Here is a 14,043-nt window from a genome sequence, read left to right on the forward strand (position 1 = left end):
ACTAACCAATATATTTACTGAGTTTAGTGTTATAGGTAATATTCCACACTGGTAGCCACTTCTGAAAGGAGGGAGACATGCATTCTTTTGCCTTTGGGGCCAATGTTGATCATTGTAATTTCACAACATATAGTTCTGTGGTTCTTCATTAAATAGATTATATCTCTAGATCACAGTCCATGTAAATCTTCTTGTGTTTTTCAATCTTCATTTTTTACAGTGAAGTATTTTCTTTTTTTAATTATAGCTTTTTATTGACAGAACATGTGCATGGGTCATTTTTCAACATTGTCCCTTGCACTCACTTCTGTTCCAACTTTTCCCTTCCCTCCCTCCACCCCCTCCCCTAGGTGGCAGGCAGTTTTATACATGTTAAACATGTTAAAGTATATCCCAGATACAATATATGTGTGCAGATCTATACAGTTCTCTTGTTGCACAAGAAAAATTGGATTTGGAAGGTAAAAATGACCTGGGAAGAAAAACAAAACTGCAAGTAGTCCACACTCATTTCCCAGTGTTCCTTCTCTGCGTGTAGCTGATTCTGCCCATCGTTGATCAATTGGAACTGAGTTAGATCTTCTCTTTGTTGAAGAGATCCACTTCCATCAGAATAGGATCCTCATACAGTATCATTGTTGAGGTATATAATGATCTCCTGGTCCTGCTCATTTCACTTAGCATCAGTTCATGTAAGTCTCTCCAAGCCTCTCTGAAATCATCCTGCTGGTCATTCTTATAGAACAATAATATTCCATAATATTCATATACCACAATTTATTCAGCCATTCTCTGATTGATGGGCATCCATTCATTTTCCAGCTTCTAGCCACTACAAACAGAGCTGCCACAAACATTTTGGCACATACAGGGACCTTTCTCTACAGTGAAAGGTTTTCATTGTTACATTCGTCTACTACAACTTTAGCCATTCCCCAAATCAATGGACATCTCTACTTGGTTTCAAGTTCTTTGATATTTTATGTTCTATTAATATTTTAGTGTTTATTGAATATTGTGGATGCCTCTGAATTGGATTGTTCTTGCAAAGATGCTAAATTTGTTTTTTTCTTAGCTGTAAAATGTATACAAGTGCTGTTTCCTTTAATTTTGCAGTCCAAGTTTCCAGGAACCAGAGTCGGTCCTGGAACTTCTCATAAACCATTCTTTGACTTGTGCCCAAAGTTAGGATGTCTTAAGGGAACATAATAGTATGGCAGGTGTCAAGCACAGGCCCTAAGAAGAGATATAAAAAGGAAATTTGCCTTCAAAGTGGAAACTCAACAGATGGGGATCTTTGTGTATAGTTTTATATTTTTTAATGTATTGAACAGTTTTTCTGCTTTTTTCTCTTTTTCTTTTAAAATAATTGTTATATGGGATAGCTGGAGTGGGATTGGGTAGAAAGTGGGGAAAATTAAACAAAAACCCAAAAACTTAATAAAATGTATTAAAAAAATAATATATCTAGTTATAATTATATCATAGTATGGGTTAAAAGACCCCTCTCAGTTCATATACAATCACTCAAGTTGACTACATACATAGAAAATACAGAAGAGCCTTTATTTCAAACATAGAAATAATGGGGAAAAGACCCCAAATTTCTCAAAAATCCATGAAGTCTAGACAGTGCCCATTTCACTTTGCTCCTTGGGCTATAAATACAGTTCTTCAGACTCATAGTACCATTATGTTATTGAGGTTTCCCCAGAAGGGAATCACATTTCATATCAGTAGAGAGATATTCCGCGCCCCCTCCTCCCCTTTCTCTATTGAATTCCAGGATCCAATAGGGACCCAAATGATATTCTGGACTTAGAGCACTACCATAGAGTTTGGGAGTTTTCTGAAAGAGAATTTTATACTTGGTACTGAAAGCGAACCCCCATCCCTCTTCTCATCGGGCCAGCACAGTCCACATAACTCATAATAGCACTCGAGCAAAGTCCAGGTTGGATATTTTACACTGTGGCTTAGTCCCTTGCTGGTCATCCAGTTCCTGGGTCTCCTCTTGGTTTCTCTTGTCTTCAGAAAAGGACCAGGATAAGTCCCTTATCTTCTATCAGGACTTTGACATTGACCAGATACTTGATATTAGCCAAGAAATTCCCACTTTAATCTTCCAATGAGATTTAATATTATCTATTTTTCAGTCTTTTGCGTTTGTTTTTTATTGTTTCTTGATGTCTCTGGTCATTGACTTCTACTCAGTCAATTCAAGTAGTTTTTAAGGAGTTATATTCAGTATTTTTTGTATCTCTTTCACCAGTTAATTTCCTTTTTATGATCTAGCATTATTCTCATTTCTTTTTCAAATTTTTCTTATTTTCCAAAATACTTTTTTAAAGAAGATCTTCTAGAAATTCTTGCTAGGCTTATGTCCAGTCTGTATTTTGTTATGCTTTCTTTGTAAATATTTTCAAGTTATCTTCTTTTGAGTTTGTGTCTTGAGCTTTTCTGTCACTATAGTAGTTTTTTGTGGTTGGGTTCTTTTGTTGCTCTTGTACACTCATTTTCCCAGTATATTTCTTGACTTTAGACTTTCTATTTGCTCTATGGGGGTAGATGAGGGAATGTCTAACCTGAACTTTCTTATGTGCTTCTGCTATTATAATTCAGTGATTACCTACAAGTTTTTTGGTGCTTCCAAAGTGATATTAACTGGAGAGCTGTTTGAGAGACCCTTGTGATTTGTGCTCTGGTCTCTACTTAAGTATGGCTCTTACTCTCGTGATTGTTACTACTCTTCTCCACTCTGGAACTGTGACTTAGAAATCGTTCGTGTCCATAGAGCTGCCCAGTATTACCTGATTCTGCACCTATATTCCTAGTGTAGGGGTCACCTGAGGTCTCTTTCTGGTGAGGTATTCTGTCTCCTGTTTCTGGCTTTTGTTACTCCCCTGCTGCCATCCAATAGACCATAGCTGATGTCACTTTGACCACTACCACCATACCATGCTCCTGGCCAGCTCCCATCCCAGGAGGACTGTGATTTTTTGTTGGCTTTCTCAGCTCAAAATTCACCTTGACACACTTTTCAAATTGTGGTATTGGGATATGTGGGGATAGCTCAGCAAAAATGCTGATTCCACTCTGACATCTTGGCTCCATCTCCCACCCTTCTCTCGTAGGGAGAAAGAGGTCTAGGGGAAGGCTAGTTTCTATCCCTCCTGATATATGGTGTCCACCTGAGGAATTCCATTGATGATCTGTCACTGCCTCTCTAAAGCTGCAATCCTTAACATTCCCACTTGGGGAAGACTTTTCCTTCCTCAAGGATTCAAGTTTGCTTTCTGCTCTCCACAGAGTGGTACTTGAATCTTGTACAACTTCAGCACTCTCCAGGAAATGAGACTGGACGACCTAAGAGTTGGGGCTTATTAAAGGCATGGGGTATTTGACTCTAGAAAATCATGTGTAGTTCCCTGGATGGTGTAGGTCTTAATATCTTTTGAATAGAATACTTTGCTTAACTGAGATTTCCTGTGAACTCCATTCTTAAATCATTTAAAAAATAGACTAGCATTTATTAAGCATCTATATTATTATGGTCAAGGCTAGGGGTTAAAGACAATACCACTAACTGGTCCTTGTCCTCAGAGACTTTACAATCTACTCATGATTTATTTAGAAAGTAGCCCTCTGTGGATTGTTTGAACTGTTTCTTCTTAATGTTATATTTATAATGTCTGCTTTGCTGGAGTCAGAATGTAAACTAAACATACAATTCAACACAGAAATGGAACTTAATAATGGCAAAGCAAGCAAACTCTACCACTCAATATTGTGTCTGGGATATGGATTATTTAAAACACATATTAGTTAATGTATCAGGTCATATCTAAGAATCCCAGTTATCCAAAGGGATTGTAGGAGTGTGTTTATAACCTTAATAAGGGAAATTCTGGCAAATGTTAATTGCCTCACGCTAGAAAGCACACATCAAGAACAGTGAGTTTAGGCAAGGAGAGGTAGCCTGACCTATTAGATAAAGTGCCAGACTTAGAGCCAGGGAAACCCACACTCGAAGCCTGCCTCAGACACTTACTGTGTAGTCCTGGATAAGTCATTTACCAACTTTCGGCATTTTTTGCACAGGGATGATAAATGTCAAATGAGATTCTTTATTTCCATCTCCAACTCCACCCCTTTCTCTCTTTACATCTATATCTACTTCTATGTCTTATCCACATCTGTTTAATTTGTTTAAAAAATAAATGTTAACATTTCCATATATAGAAAAAGTCAGAAATAGTTGATGCATTACTTTTCTTTTTAATTTTATTAATTTTTGCAATTAGCAAGCCTTTATTTTCTTTCAATGCCACTATTCCCTCCATTTGGAAAAAAAAAAAGACAGATTAAATCCTCATGATAAATACACATAGTCAAGAGAAGAAAATCTCTCCTTGGCTATGTCCAAAAATGCATGTTCCATTCTTCATCTTTGTCAATCACTCTTCTCTTCAAGAGGTGGGTATCATGCTTCATTTTCAGTCCTCTAGAATCTTGATTTGTAAGTGTTGATCAAAGTTCTTTAGTCTTTCAAAGTTGTTTTTCTTTATAATACTGTTATAATTGCATGAATTGTTTTTCTAGTTCTCACTTGACTATATATATATGTCTTCCTAGTTTCTTCTGTAGCTGTTCATATGTCATTTCTTTTGGCTCAATCATATTGCATTGCATTCATATACCATAATCTCCAATCACTCGCCAATTGACTGGTACCTCCTTAGTTACCATCACAAAGAGCTGTTATAAATATTTTTTTAACATGTGGGTCTTTTATATTTCCTTTGATCTCTTTGGATTATAGACCTAATAGTTGCATTTCTGTATCAAAGTGAATAGTTTACTGACTTTTGGAACATACTGCAGATTTCTGTCCAGAATGACTAGATTAATTTAAAGCTCCTCCAATAATGCACTAATGTGTCTATCTTCACAGAATCATTCCAATAGTGACTATTCTCAATTTTTGTCATCTTTGCCAATTTACTATGAGATGAAGCCTCAGAATTGTTTTGACCTGCGTTTTTCTTATTAATGATTTGGAGCATTCTTTCATATGGCTAATAGATTGCTATTCTTTTGAGAGCTGTTTGTTTATTTCCTTTGATTTCTTATTAGAGGAATATTTTGGGGGTATTTTATATACACTATGTACATCCACACATATATGTGAATATATGTTTATATATATACATATATATACGTTTATATATATATATATATATATATATATATATATATATATATATAATATGTGTAGCATTTGTATATATGTCAATGAATATCTACCTATCTATCTGTCTAGGAAACCAACCAAATTTTTATCTGAGAAAATTAATGCAAAAATGGTTTCTTGTTTCCTAGGTTAATTAATTTTGCATGTGAGGTAGCTTTTCATGGGATCCATTATCTATATTATCTTTTATAATTGGCTATCTCTTGTCTTGTATAGAATACAATTTCTATCCATAATTAATCAAAGTATATATGATTTATTTTGTCTTGTAACTTTTTAATGATATGATCTTTCATTTTAAGGTCATGTAGCCATTTAGAATTTATGTAGAATATGACATAAGGTAAAAATTGGAATTTGACCAGATTACTCTCCAGTTTTCCCAGCAATGTTTTTAACCAATAGGAAATTTCCCCCTCAAGTATTTTATATTTATCCAACATTAGATTATTGCATTCCATTGCTTCGGGTTTTCTCTAGTTTCTTTTGATTTACTCATTTTAAAAAATCAATACTAATGGTTTTGATGACTGCTGCTTTATGATAATAGTTTGAGATTTGGAAATGCTATTATTCTTTCACCTCTTCTTTTCATTATTCTCAATAACATTTTAGATCTATTGCTTCTGCAAATGAATTTTATTATTATTTTACAGTGTTCAATAAAACACTGGTGTCAAATTCAAGTAGAAACGGGTCTACTAATACATATATAAGGATTCCTGCAAGCCATATATTGACTTAGTTTTGAAATGCTATCTGCATTTTTTTTGTTATTTTTAATTGAATTTGTTAGATATTTTCAATTACATTTTAATCTGGTCCAAACTCAGGAATGTTGTAGGCTACATGTTTGACACCTCTGCATATCTTTTTTTAATGTAATATTTAATTTTTCTCCCAATTACATGTTAAAACATTTAAAAAATATATTTTCTATCCTCCTGTCCTTTCTTTCTTCTACCCTTCCCTGAGAATCCAATATAGCTTTCATGTGCCTCGTAAATCTTTAGGAGAATTTTATTGTGAGAATTTAAATTGCAAATTACTTTGGTAACATTGATGTTTTTATTAATTTGGCACAACCTAATCATGAGCATTGAATATTCTTCCGACTATTCTGATTGTTTTTTTTTCTTTAAGGATCTTTTAAAAAGTGAATTCTATTTAATATTTTATGTTTTAACAGATTCAGTCTTAAGCATTTTATGCATTTCCTAGTTATTTTGAATGGAATTTCTCTGTTTTATTATTTTCTCTTAAATTTGCTGTTGTGGTAATAGAACTACCCCAACAGGATTGTTCTGAAGATCAAATGAGAATTTATAAATCGCTTAGCACAGTGTCTGGCCCTATAAGTGGTATTTAATACATGTTTATATGCCTTTCTTCTTCTCCTTGTTATTATAGAGAAATGCTGATTTTCACGAGTCTATTTTGTAGCCTGCAAATTTATCACTTGTCTCTGCTCTGTTCATGCCTGCCTCTCAGACCCGAGATCTTTTTATTTTGTCCTTTCCCAGAAATTTCTAATCCACATGATTCCTTTGTTATTTGATTCAGCTAGGTTGTCCTCTAGCCAAAAGTTCTCCCTGCCTGTGACATTAGAAATGGGAAACTAATCGAATGTGCCTGTATCTGGACCTGCTCCTGTCTCTTTCAAGCCTATAATGTCCCTCCCCTTTGACTACCAGGGTTGATGGAGAGCTTGGATGTTCCAAGTCCAAGGGCACACTGCTCTGACGAGACCACCATTGACCTCTCCTTTTTCTACCACTGTGTCCCAAAGAGCACTGCAACTAGTGGCATGCTGGAGCAGCTTGAACTGGCTCATAGCTGATGGTTAAATTTTAATGTTTGTATATCTTGGAAATGGGCAAATACCATAAAACGCCTTTAATCGCTTTTTGATTATATCAACTTAAGAAAGGACTGATGATGCACAGATTAACTATCCTGCTTACAGATTGGTATTTTTTTTTCCCTTTCTGAGTGCAGATTGTTAAACACTCACTTATACGCCCCTGACTGTATTCAGTCACATCCTGCCACAGCCTTCTGTTATTTTCTCCACCCCTGGGCATTTCATTTTGGTTTTTTAGGCTTCTTTATGTGGTCTAACAAATGTCATAATAAAGGCTTGTTGCTTTATATATCACTCATCTGCCTGATTCTTTTGTGAATCTAAGTCCCATAAACTGACTGGGATGGATAAATAAGGGCACATATTGTTGTCCCATTTTATAGATGAGGAAACAGAAGCTCAGAGAAATGATATGACAGAAGTCAGATTTTCTGCTGTTAAATTCTGTACTTTCTGAAGAATGCTAAAAGCTGCCTTCATTTGGAAGATTAGAAAAATGAGGTGTTTTATAGACCCCTACTCCCCCCAAGCCCTGAGTGCTGGCTTGGGGTGCCTGGGTTTAGTGGTCACTCTACCTTTGGTGACAGCAATTTTCCAAGTGGCACTGTCTCGAAGGTCTCGGAAATGCTGGGCCTCAGCCTGCAGAGCTTGTTCGTCCAAGTTATCTTCCTTTTGTAGCTGTCTCCGAAGGTTAGTGCCCTTGGCGGCTATCTTCGAGGAATAGGTCATCTTCTCAAAGACTTTCAAGGTTTTCTTTGCCTCCCTTTCCTGGGGTAAATAGGTTGGTTAAATTAGAAGCTCAACTTGCTTCCTACCTTCCCCCCTCACTTCCAGTTATCCAAAGTTGAACTCAACATGGCAGGTGCCATAGGTTACAGGGTACCTGCCCTCAACCTCGACCATCTGGTCAGATCTGGGTGTTCTTAATTGTTGGCGAGTTTGTGACTACTGGGTGTTGACCTTGGAAAATGTAGAGCTTATCGGGGAACTCATGGAAAAGCAGTAAATCCCATATTTAATGTTGTAAGTAAGCTATACCAAGACTTTAGGGACACATATTTATTTTTTTTTAAATGCAGGTTGGCTGGAACTCTATTATCTGCTGCTAGACTACACTTTCACCCTCCTGACTTTTAGCACTATGGAGAAAAAATTTATGAGTTCAGACAGAAAGGGTTGGCTACAACCACATTGGGGAAATGTGGGTGGGTTTCATGTAGCAAGTGACCTTGGAGTTGGGCCTGGAAGAATGGATTGGGATTTGCCAAAGGGGAGGGGAGGCCATCTTAAAAATAGATCAAAAAGGAGACAGGGAAGAGCATGATATATTTATGGGGTGGAAAGTCACTCCCAGGAGACATACTTTATTGAATGGAATTACAGGAGATACAATTGAATAGATTGGATAGAAGCAGGTTATGGAGGGCCCAGCATGGGATTTTTGGGATTTGGTTTCATAAGCACTGGGTTACCATCAAAGAAGGGGGATGGCATATAAAAGCTATGCTGTGGGAAGATTACTCTGGTAGTATGTCGAAGATGGAATAGAATTAACTAGAGCCAGGGAATTGAGCTAGGAGGCGATTTCAGTTATAGGTACTCAGCAATATATGTACAAGATAATTAAAGCTATCCATGATTACAATCATCACACAGTGGGAAACAGAGGGAAGCAGGATAACAGAGGCTTGATCCATATATTCTGGTGGAATGTGGAAACAGGAGGGTTTAGAGTGAGGTAAGATTAATCACAAGGTGTTTTTGTTTGTTTGTCTTGTATAAAGACAGGCAATCTCCTCAGCTCAGGCCCATCACTTACCAACTGATGCTTTTCCCTCTCTTTTTCCCGAAGCAAGAAGAAGTCGGTGTCTGAGGAAAGGTGGAAAGGATTTTCCCCCTCATCTGTGTTAAAAAAGAAAAGCAGGAGGAAAAACAATCCTTTGCTGCCTGCAGATTTTAGAGATCTTACCTCAAAGACCACCATTAAGCAAGTATTATTACCTGAGGCAACCTTTCGGACTACGGACTTAACTGGAAATTCGATAGCCATGAGGAACGAATTGGTGTTGAAAACTTTATTTTGGGGTTCTTCTGCAGAGACAAAGATGTAACATCATGATGCATCTAGCATCACTATTTTTAGTTTTCCTCAAATACATATTAAAACAATTTATTAACATTTCAAACAGTTTTGAGTTCTAAATTCTTTCCTTCCTTTCTCCTCCCTGTTCAGAGACAATAAGCAATCTGATATTGTTTATACATAGTATCAATATTTGTGAAGTGTTTTAAACTTATTTAAACCCATTCTTTCCCTCAGTCTTTAGCAACTGGTCTCTAAGGTAACTGGCCAGTTTCTTTCCTCATAACAATCCCATGGACTCAAGCGGAATGAGAATTTTTAAGTTTCCTTTATCTATGGGAAAACTAAAGTTCAAAAACTGACTTCTATTATCCTTGAGTATCTTTTCTTTTCTTATCTAGTTAACTTTTTGATCATGGTCTGGAGCACCACGTTTCTAGCTTTTAGGACAATTTCTTTGCCAGCCCTCTCGCATCCCTCTGTGAAGTTCAGCCCTAGAATGATCAGCCCACCACATATTGCTACTATAAATTCTAAGTAAAAAAATATTATTACAGGTATTGGTAGGAAATTGAATGTTTAAAGAAGGGCTTGAAGTCCTACCACCATTGTCCAGTGTCCTCTGGGATGTAGATTGTAACCCGGACATTTTGAAGTAATTGCTAACAATGCTTCTCCTCAAGAGATCACCTAAAGATGTATAGGTTCTTCTATGTTATCCAATATAGATTCCAGCTGCCGAAGAACCTGGAGAAAGAAAAGATACCCCAGAAAGCAGGCCTTGGTGGAAGTGAATATATTTCTTACCTCCAAGTGTCATGATGAAATAGAAAAGCATTGAACTAGGACTCAGAAGCTCTGGGCTCACATCCAGATGAGCCATTTATTTTCTTTGTGACCTCAAGAAAGTCACTTTCTATCTTCCTGTTCCTGTTCCTATAGAGGAGAATGTTACATTCTCCTCTATAAAATCACAGAGTTGAACCAAGTGGTGTCTAAGATAGTTTCTAGTTTTAAATCCTCACTAGCATCAAAATTGGGCAAAACATTAAGAGAGCTTAGAAGTACAGCCATGTTAGATGGCATGATGCTTATAAGGAAAGAATGCATTCTTTCATCAATCAACATTTACTAAATACTTATATTAAATAATTGTATTTACTTGTAATTTATTTTATTATTAATTATGTTACACCATCATACTCATTATTATTAAATTATAATTCACCAAATATCGATTGATATTAAATAAGTTTATTTATAATTAATCACCATCCATTATATTATTATTAAATATTATAATCATTATTATAACATTTGTTAAATACTTATTAATGAAATGTCAGGCACTGTATACCTACTTCCTAGAGTTGTTTTAAGGATCAAATGAGATAATCTATCAAGGACTTTGCAAACTTTAAAATGCTCCATGAATGTCAGGAATTATTATTATGGGTTCATAGAATTTAGAAGTAGAAAAGACTCATTAGAAGTTATCTCCTCTATCCTCCCATTTTACAAATGGGGAAACAGAGGCCCCAAAAAACCAAGAGATATGCTTAAGAACTCTTGAGTACTTAACAGAAGAACTGGAATAATTAAAACAAATCACATTTCTATGATCACTTTCAGATTTACAGGGGAAAAATGATGTGGTCCTTACCATCAGGGAATTTACAGTCTATTGGGGAAATGAGACATGGATGTTAAGAATCATGATACAAAATAGAATGTAAGTACATGATAGCATAATATTTTTCTTTTTTTTTAAATTTTAATAGCTTTTTATTTACAAGTTATATGCACGGGTAATTTTACAGCATTGACAATTGCCAAACCTTTTGTTCCAATTTTTCCCCTCTTTCTCCCCACCCCCTTCCCTAGATGGCAGGATGACCAATACATAGCATAATACTTTTCAAGACTGGAAGCTAAAAGGATCATTTCCAGTTAGGAGATCAAGGAAAACCTCATGGATGGCAGAGCTAGAAGACACCGAAAGATGATCTAATCTAATCTTTTTATAGGAAGGGAAATTGAAAAGTCTCAGGGGGTGTGACCGGCTGGAACCCCTCCCCAGTTTAGTGTTCTTTTCATGACCAAAGTCAATCCTTATCACACTATTATTATAACTGAGTTGGGAGCAGTAGTGGAATATAGGTGACTGTGGTATAGAACATGGAATTCTAAGCTTGGAGTCAGGAAGAAATGTGTTTAAATTCTGCTTCAGATATTTACTAAGCTGGATGATCCTAGTCAAGTCACTTAATCTCTTTCACCCTTTTTCTCTGTCAAATGTGAGGGTTGGACTCCGTGGCTCCTCAAGGTCTCTTTCAGCTCTAAATCTATGATCCTTTGGAAGACCACATGCTTCCATTTGAAGCATAACTAGCACTTAGTAGAAGGAAGAAGTAGAATACTTCGATGGTAATTGTGCTTGAGCTGGAGACAGAGAATAAAGGTTCCAGTCTCTGCCATAATCTATTGTCTCCGGCCATTTACTTAACCTTACCTGGTCTCAGTTTCTTCATCTGTAAAATAAAAAACCTGGACTAGATTGTCATTATCTAAAGTCCCTCCCAACTTTTTCTTTAAGTTAAAATAAGTCAAGATAGGCTGAATTGAATGAGAATCTGGCTGGAGATAACTTGAAATTTGCAGGGATCACACAGGGCACTCTCTGGTATGTGGCAAAAGACTGGGGAGCAGTACCATGGAAGATGGAGGAGGGCTACAGACCTGTGAGCTGCCCAGGAAAGGAAAGGGTGAAACTTGTCACCCTGCCTCATAGAATCCCTGCTTTCTCAAAATCTGCCATCGTCCTACGGTTGGAAAGCTTGTAGTTTCATTATCCAGTCTCCGTGCCCTCTTCGGGCCTCTCCGGCAAAATCCAAACTGAGACCTCAATCCCAAATGCTTGCATTGCATCTAAGCCCCCCAGCTTTTGACTGTGGAATCATTTTCGTTAGTCTTCCAGGAATACTTGGAAATATCTATATTTCTGGAAGTGAAAAAGGACCTTTAGTTGTCTTTTCAACAGAAAACCTAGGTGGTTTTGGAGATGGAAAGTGTAATAGAATAAGAAGCCAGTATTTTTTTTTTCCTGAGGCAGTTGGGGTTAAGCGACTTGCCCAGGGTCACACAGCTAGGAAGTATGAAGTGTCTGAGATCACATTTGAACTCAGGTCCTCCTGACTTCAGGGCCGGTGCCCTATCCACTGCACCATCAAGGCAATATTTAAGAAAGACACACAGAGTCTATCAGAAGTCACACAGCCCTAGACTGAGCCAAAGCCGATCTAGAAGCCCCATCCCTTTTTTAATCTCAAAATTCCTCTCCCAGTGCTCTTTCCAAATATAGCTCTGCTTCTCTCTTCCTTGGCTTTGGGATGATTGTTATTATCCCAAATTATTAGTGCTGAAAGAAATAGAGGATACCTGGCTGTTCCCCATGCCCGGACTCACCCACCAGCTCCGGGATACAGTGACTCCTCAAAAGCACAGCTTCAGCCCTTTGGGGGTTGCGCAAATAGCTGCTGCAAGAAAGGCAAAGAGGGCGCGCGCTCTGAACCCTTTAAAACGAATTGAATTTATCGGAGGTAGTATTCTTTGACTTTGTTTGCGTTGCTAGGGCGACCATTCAGGCGTCTCTCCGGAGATAGGCGATCACAAAGCCCTCGGAAGCTCTTGAGCTCGGGAAATCCTGCCTGAGCTGGAGGCCGCTTCGACTTTCTTGGTTCTTTCATACGCAGCGTCCGGGTTGGCCCTGGGGCCAGGGAAGCCGAGAAGAAAGTGGATAAAGGTTCCTTTTCCTTGTTCAGGATCAGCGTGAGAATCCAGGCCCTTTGGGTCTCAAGGCAGTTTACGGCGATCCCGGAGGATCCCAAATTTCATCCCTTTATGTGTCTCTCCAACTGTGCAGATCACAAACTTCTCAAGCTGGAGAAAGGAAGATCCGAAGTCAAATTTCGGCTTCCTCCTTAACGTCTGTTTGCTTGGAAAATAGGGATAATAAATACAAATAAATATTTTTTTATTTTTCTGCTGAGGCAATTGGGGTGAAGTGACTTGCCTAGAGTCACACAAGCTAGGAAGTATCTGGGGTCAGATTTGAACTCAGATCCTCCTGACTTCAGGGCTGGTGCTCTTATCTACTGGCTGTCCCTATATGGGAATAATTATAGCACTTACCTCTCAGCATCCTGGGGGATCAAATAAGGATCAATTGTGAATTGCTTAACATAGTGTCGGGCACATACTAGACTTTATGTACATTTTATTTCTCTTCCTTTTCCTTCTCCTCTTTCTCTCAGTCAAAACCAGCCTCATACACAAGGTGTGTGTATTCTTGGACAGTCACTTAACCTCTGCCTGCCTCAGTTTCCTCAACTGTAATATAAGGATAGAAATAGCATCTACCTCCCAGAGTTGGATGTACCTCTTATCAAATGAGGTATTTGTCAAGTATTTAGCCCAGAACTCAGCCTATAATAGATACTTAATAAATGCTTATTCTCCTCCTTTTCCCAAGGTCTTAATGCTTTTTTTGTCTTGAAAAATTAATTACTTGCTGGACAACTTTCCTGGGAGAAGAACTCTAATGATGGTTTTTTACTGCTTATGGGATACTTGGCTTCATATCTGTCATATTCATCATTTTGTTTGATCTTTACAATAGATAGCACCTCACTTCAGATATCTCTCCTATTTCCTGTTATTATGTTCAAAATTCCACTCTTAGAATTTCATTCCTTATACAAGATGGCCCAAAAGTCTTAGTGCCATTTTAAACCTTAACTTCAGAACCTACAAAAAGCATCATTCAAAAGTTCCATTGTATCA

The 14,043-nt window shown here is 37.3% G+C and overlaps 1 protein-coding gene across 3 annotated transcripts in view; it reads right to left on the reverse strand.

The window, feature by feature from the left end:
- CFAP100 (cilia and flagella associated protein 100) overlaps positions 1 to 13,717 on the reverse strand; it is a 42,398-nt gene extending 28,681 nt beyond the window's left edge. The window contains exons 1-5 of one of the 3 annotated variants that reach the window (XM_051983045.1): positions 12,640 to 13,717; positions 9,805 to 9,948; positions 9,120 to 9,206; positions 8,938 to 9,020; positions 7,694 to 7,886 (exon numbers count right to left, since the gene is read on the reverse strand). In XM_051983045.1, coding sequence (XP_051839005.1) covers positions 7,694 to 7,886; positions 8,938 to 9,020; positions 9,120 to 9,206; positions 9,805 to 9,850 — 409 coding nt within the window. In that variant the 5' untranslated portion in view covers positions 9,851 to 9,948; positions 12,640 to 13,717. Of the gene's footprint in view, positions 1 to 7,693; positions 7,887 to 8,937; positions 9,021 to 9,119; positions 9,210 to 9,804; positions 9,949 to 12,639 lie in introns of all 3 variants that reach the window. The other 2 variants (XM_051983044.1, XM_051983043.1) reach the window with 2 other exon arrangements.
- Positions 13,718 to 14,043: the final 326 nt, after the last annotated feature.

Source organism: Antechinus flavipes, chromosome 1 (genome assembly GCF_016432865.1).
Source record: "Antechinus flavipes isolate AdamAnt ecotype Samford, QLD, Australia chromosome 1, AdamAnt_v2, whole genome shotgun sequence".
In the NCBI taxonomy this organism is placed as follows: Eukaryota; Metazoa; Chordata; class Mammalia; order Dasyuromorphia; family Dasyuridae; genus Antechinus; species Antechinus flavipes.